The 10,421-nt window shown below is 32.2% G+C and overlaps 2 protein-coding genes and 1 long non-coding RNA gene across 4 annotated transcripts in view; 1 reads left to right on the forward strand and 2 right to left on the reverse strand.

Annotated features, from left to right (window-relative positions):
- Positions 1-2,423, reverse strand: part of LOC102680700 (transmembrane 7 superfamily member 3-like) — a 7,379-nt gene extending 4,956 nt beyond the window's left edge. For both annotated transcript variants that reach the window (XR_004150173.1, XM_006613790.2), the window contains exons 1-2: positions 2,188-2,423; positions 823-1,161 (exon numbers count right to left, since the gene is read on the reverse strand). Coding sequence is in view for 1 of the 2 variants with exons in the window: in XM_006613790.2 (XP_006613853.1) it covers positions 823-1,161; positions 2,188-2,284 (436 nt within the window). In the remaining variant the exon portion in view is untranslated. The remainder of the gene's footprint in view (positions 1-822; positions 1,162-2,187) is intronic.
- Positions 2,424-2,553: 130 nt separating this feature from the next.
- LOC102681234 overlaps positions 2,554-10,421 on the forward strand; it is a 75,688-nt gene continuing 67,820 nt past the window's right edge. The window contains exon 1 of the mRNA XM_031509553.1: positions 2,554-2,770. Within this exon, the coding sequence (XP_031365413.1) occupies positions 2,667-2,770 (104 nt within the window). The 5' untranslated portion in view covers positions 2,554-2,666. The remainder of the gene's footprint in view (positions 2,771-10,421) is intronic.
- LOC116185341 lies at positions 4,322-5,783 on the reverse strand. Its single transcript, XR_004150178.1, has 2 exons — positions 4,538-5,783; positions 4,322-4,476 (listed from the first exon to the last, which is right to left on the reverse strand). It is a non-coding gene; the product is annotated as an uncharacterized LOC116185341 (long non-coding RNA).

Here is a 10,421-nt window from a genome sequence, read left to right on the forward strand (position 1 = left end):
ATAGTTTTGGTAATTTTAGATATAGATATAATAATAGATATAATAATAGAGAATAGAGTTTTATTGTAATTTTAAGGAATAAAAATATGTGGAAATTTATTAATTTTGGAAAATGTGAAAAAGTTCCGAAATTTGTGATTAATATGAATTTTTCTTTTTATGCGAGGTATTAAGTATAATAATAAGAAAAAATATAATAATAAGTAATATTTAATATTCATTTTTATTGAATACGTTTCTTAATTTATCAAAGTATTCTTTAGAAAAATACAAGAACTAAGGAATGTAGAGCCATTGAAAGTCATTTTTAATTTCTTTGTGCTTTTTAATTTCTTGCGCGTTACCGATACGAATTGTGAATAAACGAGAATGAATGTGATAATAGCTGAATAAGACTTGAATATTGGTGACGAATATTTCTTGAAAATAAAAACTTAAAATATTTAATAGAATTTAAAAATATATAGGGATAAAAAAAATGTAAAAATATATAATTATTTTCAAATAAAGTTTTTTTAATCTTATATAATTATCATTATTGCAATAATGGATCACCCTGTATATCGTTTCATATTGTTTAAAATGCAGAGTTTACAAAAATTACCAAATCTGAATCAACAATTCATATCATAACATTTAGCTTAGCGTTGATAATTTGTGAATGAAATGAAAAATTAAAATTATTTTAATTTTATATATAAAAAATTGAATTGCACAACAACGAACATTATTGATTAATTTTTAGAGATTTAAAATACACCGATATAATGAAATAATGATTCATATCAAGTCGTTTATTACGAGATAAGCTATACTACTCACCTTTATTATTGTAAGTAATAACAACGAGCAGAGCCTTAACATCGTGAACATTATCATTTTTCACGAAAAATTGTGTCATTATATTAGTGTTTAGCTTAGAGAAAAGACCAATGTTTGATCCAAATATGCTTCTATTTGAAACTTTATTAAGACAATCTTTGTCAAAAGATAATGTAACATTATGTTGATAAATATGAATTTGAAAAATAATAAATGAACCGCTGGAGGAAACGTTTGTTACATTAAAGATTGCTTTGCTACTTGCTGCAATAGATATTTGTTTCATATATGGTGTAGTGTCATGAAGATTAGTTAATTTCATTTCAAATACACTTCCATCTGTAAAATGTATCGTACATTATATTGACATTTTACAAAAAATTTTAATGTAATGATTCATTACATTACAAATAATTTAAAAGGATATTGCTGAGAAAAATAAATTAGAGAATCATTGTAATTTAAATATTATTTATACGTATAAAAGATCATCACATATACTTTTTCTGATGTAACGTTTGAACTTGTATATTTAAAAATAAAATGATAAAAATATGTATATATATATCTATAAATACAATTATTATATAATTTAAATATAATAATAATAAATATAATAATAAATTTATAATTATTTTGATAAATTTAGCTTTTAAATAAATATTTCTTTCTCATATTTTCATAATGTAACGGTTGGATATTTTTGAACATGAATATTTTTCACTTATACATTACATTTAATGCGAGTAATACTTTCTGATGTAAATATATTACACAGAAAATATGTACACAATAAATATTATTACACATTTAGAATATTTACATATGTAATCACATAATAAATATATATAAAATGTATAGCTACATTTGAAAATAAATATGTAATATAAAAATGTATATAGAAAATATATGTTTTTGAAGTAAAAAGTATTTTTATTAATATTTTACTTTATATTTATACAATTATATTATTTATATGTACATTTATCTATTGTTTTACATTATCATTTAAATATCTTATACAATAGATAATAGATAAAGAAGAAATATAATTCTACATAAAAAGCGTTATATAATCCATTAAGTTTTGCATTTAATCGATAAATAGGAAAATAATATTACTTTTTATAGATATATTATATTATAAATAATCTCACATTTATATCAATTTAAAAGATTACACTGATTATTTATATCAATACATAATTGAAAAACAATCTAATATTACTATATCTTTAAAAGAATTATAAAATTTATTGTTTTTACATTTGAAATTAATTACGTTTAATAACGGAAATTTTTTAACCGGCTTAAGAAAATATATAAAAAAATTGCCAGAATACACTATTGAGGTTATGTGCTTACCACCGAGAGACAGTGTATTTGATAATACTTTCGTATTTAAACTGCCAATGAAGAATAACAGAAAGATCAGCAACTCTCCGATAAAATTGCGGCTCATGTCGATCGGAGTTATGAACCGCGTGACACACTTATTCGATTAAATTGCCGCAAAGCCGAGTCGGCGTGAAGCCACGGAAAATCAGTACGGCGCAACAGCTGGTACTTGACAGTCGGCTACATGCCTGAGCACGGTATACTTCGAGTCTCGGCTACTGTCGTTCTATCTCGCTCTTGAACAACCAATCATCGTGTGCCTGAATATTCCTTTCTCTGTTGCGCTAGCGTGTGTTGCGAGTGTTTTGCGAAGTGACCGTAAGGTGGCGACGCAGTCGGCCCAAGATGGCCACGCTGGATCAATGAAACGCGAGTAATCATAGTAAAAACAGAAATTGACAAGTGTGCAAGTGAACACCAGACTTTGATTACAGTGTAAATGGACCATGGGGAAGGACCAGGAGCTGCTGGAGGCAGCGAGAAACGGAAATGTCACCGTGGTCGAGAAGATTTTGGGTCAACGAGCGAAGAGGAGTGGTCCACTGGCAAGGTGGGTGTCACCATAGCAGACTTTGCTTTTTCTCGCTTCTTTTCCCGTTTTCGTGTTCTACATAGTGTTTCACATAATAGTTTTGCTTTCGTGCACGTTAGCTTGATTAAATTATGGAAAAAATAACTTCATTGTCTGTCAATTCATTGAGAAATGAAAGTTACGTGTCACGTTCTTTTAGAATTTCTATTCTGATGATTTGATTTCAATGATAAAGTGTTTATACAGTATTGACTACTATTCCGATTGTTTCCTTTCATTTCATTTTTCGAAATTCTTGTTATCTTTGTTATCTTTATTAATCAGGAACAACTGTGTTTTAAGCATAAATGGAATTAGATGAGTCGTTATACGTACCGGTACCTGTTAAATTATCTACGCTCAATTGATCGCTACATTTTTCCAATTAATTCCGATAGTTTGCCAGAGATACTTGTGGATGCCGTCGTTTGTACCGTTATACGTGGAATCTGTTCCATTCGATAGTTTTCACATTAATTAAGTGAACGAACGTTATTACAAGCAACAATATTACATTGTTTAATAACAATATTATATGTTATTATTATTATTTTTATTTTAACATTGTAATTATTTTATGTTTGTATATTATCCATTAATCGCTAATAGGTAAGTAATTTCGTGTCTAATAACTGACAATTAGATTCATGGTACATATTTTGTGAAAACTGCAATAGCCATCGTTGAATGAAATTCTCGTATTCTTCGGGTTATCTTTATCGAACAAGATTTAATAATCGGATATTTTTCTACAATACATATTATACAACTGCCGTGTGGAAATAAATGCGGGCATCGTAATTTTCTCGACCATAATCAGTTTTGCTCTGAATATCTATAGAGTAAAATAATATGTCTGTATGCGCGTGTTATCCACGTTATTGTTCAGTGATTATTCATGATTTCACCGTGACCATGAATCACTCTGTCAATGTGTATAGATGTAACATGGACATGCAACTGATTGCACTATCATTTATTAAAATTTGTTGTGAACATTCTTAACAAGGAAACACATAATTCTACAAGAATTAGAGATATGTTTATATGATTTTACGCATTAAAATTTAATTTTATATAATAATATTAAATCAATGAGATAAAATTGAAGGGAAATTAGGAAATTGCGTCTGGAAACGACACATAAGTAAGTAATCACGTTTCTTCACGACTTATCGGATGCTGCTCCTTTCTATTTATGGGAGCAGATAAACAGGTTTATTTGGGTAGTCATTTATTTTCAAGAGTCAATGATAAATTTAGTTTGAACGTGATAAATTTGTAAAGATGATGCGACAGAATTATAGTATTTTTGTTTTTATTCTATTTAAAGAATAATAATTTTATAAACTCTATTCTGTGTTTATATTAATTGTATTTAAATATTTAATAATCGCCAGAATAATTTTTTAGACAATAATATATTAATAAATTATATTCTTTTCTGATTAATTTATTGACTTAATATGATGAAAGTGACTATAGTATAAATAGTATTATCAAATAAAATTAAATTTTAATAACTTTTCATTTATTTTTATTTTTCATATTTTTTAAAAAGTATCTTTTTAAAAATCTATGTTCCACGTATGTAATATCCATATATGAGAACAGTGAGTCCCACATTCAATTCATTCCAGAGCAAAAAATAACTTAGTCATCCTTCCGAGTTAGCATAGTTCGACCTAAAAAACGTCATTTAAATACTCATGCACGTGCTCGTAACTACTAACAAGTAACTTCCACATATAACTCGCGAATCAATTCACTAGGAATGTAATCGACTCGTCCGACAAATCACTGTCAACTTCTCTAATCGTGAACCCCGGTCTCAATCAAACTTCAAATCGTAATAGATTCCTTCGCGAACTCGATAGGTTGAAGCGAATCGATTGATGAAGAGTATGACTAATCGAAATGATCGATCAGCGGTCCCGCGTCTTTATTGACCCAGTCCCGCGAACTTCTCGACAAAGACGACTTTGTCGACGCTTCTCGCGCGCTTTCATTAATTAAGTCACGTTGGCTATGGGACGAGAAACCGCTGTTTGTTTTCGAGAGGTCTCTGCCGCGTGCTCATGTAGAAGCAGGCGTGCGTGCTTGGAGTGCATTCACGCATTTTAACACCGATTGTCGCTCACGAGCAAAAACCTTCGGGGCAAAAGAGAAAGAGAATATAGTAGGGTGACGGTAAAGAGAGGGGATACAGTGGAAAGGATAGAGGCAAGAAGCACTTCCCCCACCACTCTCTCCACGAGAGAAGACAAGGTAAACCAAGCGAGAAAAGGACAGAGCATTAGGATCAAGCTCACGACAAATCCTAAATGTATCACAACGAAAGCGCTTCTCTTCTAACAAATTGCCTCTTTTGCTCATCACCAGTCGTGCAACTTGTCCATAACTAAAAAGCTCGCCTGCGGCAACTTTCTACCAAAGCTCTTTACTTTTTTTTTCTATAGTTTCTGCTCTCCTGCCTCATTTCTCTTTTCTCGTCTTCTTTTACCTTTTGTTCCTCCATTGCTTTAAGAGATCACAAAGAGAAGCAAAGCAATGTAAAATACGCTTGCTTCTCGCGCGCGCGCTATGAACGACAACAGCGACACTCAACGGAACAGACGAGAAATATTTTGCGATGCTAATCGTGCCACTTCTCGTGTATCGGTGCCCGCGAATGTGTTTATCCTTTGTTTGTACGGCGTGTTGACTTTGGGTAGGGCAATAATTTTAATCACGGCCCCCGGGAACCACGGAAAGGGCTTCCCTCCGATGGAAACATCGCCTCGGGCGACTTAATCTCCCGCGAACCAGAACTTTTAACGTCATCGGCCGGCCGCGATAACCTCGTCTCTCTTTGATGTCTCTTGAGCACACCGTTGGCCCGTCTCGGAATCCCCGCCACGAGGAACTTACTTTTTAATTTATGATCAAGGATTTGATAAAACCCATTCGACGTTTTCGAAGTAATAAAGATTTTACCGATCTTGTTTCAATTATTTGAGACGGGGAATGAACATTTAAAATATGAAAGGTAATATAATCTTGGATAGATTTTGATGAACATTTATGCTTGAGAAAATTTAAAAAATATATATGAAAAGAGAAAAAAACATTCTCACGAGACTTTCTGCTTCTTTTGTCAATTTTTGAATTTTTGATATTAAATGTTTTTTCTTTTCTATATTATTGAGATGTATTTATTGAAAATTACTTTCTAATATATTTTACATCATAAAATTATCAATTTCATCTGTTTTTCTTGTATCATATCATGTTTTATAACTTCAAGATGCAGAATTAGATAATTCAAATTCGACGAAGATCGTTAACTTCATCGTGCACTATTTCCTTCTCTACTCGCATTAGTTCTGTTTCTTTTATCATCGAAAACGATATCGAATTCGAGAGTAGATAGGGTGAAATTTTCTCTAACGATTCTATTACACTCGACCGATATTACTATAATGTTTTGTTCGTTCTCCGTTCTTCCGGAAGAAGGAATCGATGCGTTAAACGACCAACGAGGGGATAATTAGCCAACAGGCAAGGCATTCTGTCACTACGAGAACGTTCACTGTGTTCATTCGTATTACGGATCGATGGACGATCTTCCCTTTTAAGAAGACAGAGAAAGAGAATATAGAGATCTGCCCTTTCTGAGGGGGCGCGAAACTGCATAAAGTGCAACTAGAAGAGAGACCACCCCTTTCCATCTTTTTCTCTCACCTTTCTGAAGTGTGAAATTCACTTGAAGTGTTTGCAAGGAAGAACCTTTTCGCGACATCAGCACGTATCGTGGCCCCTCTTCCTTGCCGGAGGAATTTATCGATTGACGGTCTAACAGCCCTCGCGTGTCTTCACCCTCGTTGCATTTTGGCCACCCTGTCTACTATTTCTCTCTTTGTCGTCTGGCTTTTCTTCCTTATTCCCTCTTCTACGTCACGTACGCGCTCTTTCTCTTGTTTTCGGCCACTCTCCACTGAATACTGTCTCACATACGGACATTCCTACGTTATTGTTCTCTCATTATTTCGTCCATTGACTTCCATCGTTGTAATTTTTATTTGCTCTCTTTTGCTTCTGTTCGTTTCATTTCTTCGTATTCTTTTTATCATTTTTTTTTTTAAACTCTCTTCGAAATTTTTCGCGTATTTATTCTTCCTTTTTTCATTTTATGATTTTTATTAAATTCTTCTTCGTCTCTTCGTTTCTTCTATTTATTTATTTTTATTTTTCAATTTATTATACATATTATATTATGTATACATACAAATATAATATCTAGATTTTCTGACAATGTTTTTATTCATATTTTCAATTTTCACTTTCGTTATCGTTGAAGACTTTTTTTTAAAATTTTCCGTATTTTTATTCCTCTTTTTTATTTTATAATTTTTATTAAATTTCCTTTTATCTTTTTCATTTGTTTTATTTTTCCTGTCTTTTTCATAGTTTCTGATAATGTTTCGTTCACTCCCTCATTTTCCAGCTTCGATTTTTTCATCCCTTTTCGAATCACCCTCCGTCGATTTTCCTAGCTTCCTTCCCCCCGTCTGCTTCTAGCGTAAGGGTGCGTTCGCACTAAACACTCGCATCCGTGGAACCGGAAGGGGCTGGATAGTGATTCTCCTATCCCTCAACGTTTTATTGCTTCTCTGACTGTCTAGTATCAGGAAAAACAACTGTAATTCAATGATATTGGCCTCTCCATCGTCTTAAATGTTACTTTTATCGGTTTTTATGAGTTTATTTTTATGAGAAGGAATTTAACAAATATATCAGAAAATAGGAAATATAGGCTGAAAACGAATAAATTTGATATTGGAGACATAAATAAACTATGAATGTTTATGCAAATTTGAACATTATTCTACAAAAATTTGTAGAGTACATATAATATGCAAAAAAAGGACAAAACATTTAAAGCATTGTAATATTTGATAAACGAAATATTCATTTAATTATATTCTTTTAATCACATTTATAAAAATTGAGTTTTGCATATACGTTCATAGTCTAATAACTCACATGCTTTGCTGAGATAAACAATTGATATTTCATTACTATAAAATTATTGATTTATTAAAATTAAGGATTTCAAATGAAACAATTTGGATTTCTCACAATTAAATAATACTCTTTGTGAAATATTTTTCGTACTAAATTATTTAAATATTATTATCTTGTATCTACATTTAATATTTGTGAAAGACCTTAATAAAAATGAAAAAATTCTTATGATTTCAAAAAGATGATATTGCATGGTACATTTGTACGCTACAAACCCTGCTACATTTTGCATCTAGATGCAATGCAAGTCTCGAGAGACATTCATAAAGTTGTGGTTTATTGTAAGTCAAGTGCGCATCTCGACGTACATTGAAACTCGACTTTCTTGGAAACAAAGACCACATAGATAAACGTTACTTCACATTATTACACGTATATTACTAACGCGAAATCATCATCCTCTCAATTGTGACATTTATTATACTATTGTATCTCGTGCAATTTATCATTTCACGTTTTAAAAGTGGAACAAAGAAGAAAATAATCAAAATGGAATACATTGACAATGCAATATAATTTATTACTAAACCTGCCAATGATGATCTAGAAATTATCGATAATTAAAACGAGAATAGGAATTAATTAACGTGATTTAATTATATTACATTAAACAGTCACATTGGTGAAAAAAAATTTTTTAACAATATAATAAATACTGTTGAGAACACAACATACAAAATACCTGTTCAACAAGTTAAATAAAATAAAAGGTAGTTGAAAGCAAATCTCAGCTGTAACAATGACAGTCCATTCAATCATAAAACTTCAAATCGTTTAACTTTAATATACCTACTTGCTACATGACACACATCATCCAGTTTCAATTGCAATCATCACTTAAGCTTCGTTAACGTGCTTCCATCGCATCATGTTGCAAACTCACATATGCATCCTATAAAGTTCTCGTTGGAGTTTACCCGGATATCCGGATACTTGGTATTTTTTTTTTTTAATTATGCAATTTTACAATTTGATGAGAGACGAAAATAAATTGAATTTAATTTTAAAAACAATATATATTCATAATACGTAATCGTCTCATTTCTAACAGGATATAGATTCAATTCATATTCTGTCGATAAACAATAATAAAAATATTGTAACAAAATCTATAATCCTTGTAAAATATATAATAATGATAAAATTTGAAAAATTTCTAACAGAATTCTAATACATCTTTTGTAAATAATAGAAAAATTCTACGTAATCTTTGTAAAAGTTAAGTAAAGTACTTGGATATATTCCACGTACTGTGTTAATCTCGATTTACAAATGGATAATATCTGTTCAAAAATACATTTCGACAATGTATCGTAAATATTTCCAATTCTGATCGACAATTTACGATTTATTAATAACGTGCCCCTTAGATGCATGGCCGTAACAAAAACAGCCGTTACAATTATCCTTGGTGATTTTTGTCGTTGATCGTTCGGCGTCTTGATTAAAACCGGCAAGAAATTGCTATTATGGATGCCTGACAGACGGTGCACCGCTGCTTTCATCCTCCTCCCCCTCCTCGTTTCCTCCTTTGCCACCTATCTGTATCTTTCATGTGCCCCTCGTCGTCCAATTCGTAATGTTCGTAGATGTCGAGGGCACTGGGCGATGTCCTTTTTGCAGACAATCTTCAGGGTTTAATTAAGGAACTTGGGCAAGCGGATAAACTCGATGAATGGGGCAAGCGAGTTGGCGTCGAGGGTGCGACAGACGGAGAAGGTACGGGAAGGAAGGGGAGGGAGGGAGGTTGCAAAAGCAATTGGAGAGAGAAAGAGAAAGAGAGAGAGATAGAGAGGGGCCAGGGTAAAAGAAAGGAAGAGTCAAACGTTCCCGAATGGTCTGGAAATGTGGAAGTATTCCGGCCGTTCCGATGTGGTACTCGTTGATTCAAAAGTGAGGAGAGGTTGAGTGAGTTCAGGGGATGATTGGAGAAATATTTTTTGGATAGATAGTTTGAATGTGTGGTTTACAAGTTTTTTGCAATTGGTGATAATTAGATAATTTTTTAATGAAAAATGATAAAAGTATTCATATAAAATTGGAAAATTAAAAAATTAATAGTTTTTGATTACAAGTGATTTCTTTTTATATAAAACAAGTATCAATCAGAAATTCCATTTAAAAATCAAAGGAGAAAAATAATTTCGCTAGAGAAAATTGTACGAATTTCATTTTTAAATCTTTCTCATTAAAAACAAAAAAAAAAAAAAAATAACAAAAAAATAAGGGAGGAAAATTTTCTTACTCAGAAGAAAAATGTTTCTCTCACCGTTCTTCTTCCCCTACTTCTGAAACATCCTCTAACTCGATACACCACGCGGCGCAAAAGGTACTCTGGCAGGCCGAGTCCGTGCACATACACGCGTCCGCCGAGGTTCACGGTGTTTCTCCTTGTGTACTCGGCTTGAAGAGAGCCGGCTACCATCCCCGGCCCGGTTGTTAGGGCGCGGAAAACAAATACGCGCGACTCTGTCCGCAAAAGAGAGCGAGAAACGAGAGGACTCGAATCGTCGCCGTTGACGGGGCGGACAGAGGGCGGTAGTGAGAAACATTGGGCGAGAGA

Source organism: Apis dorsata, unplaced genomic scaffold, assembly GCF_000469605.1.
Source record: "Apis dorsata unplaced genomic scaffold, Apis dorsata 1.3 scaffold_162, whole genome shotgun sequence".
NCBI lineage: Eukaryota > Metazoa > Arthropoda > Insecta > Hymenoptera > Apidae > Apis > Apis dorsata.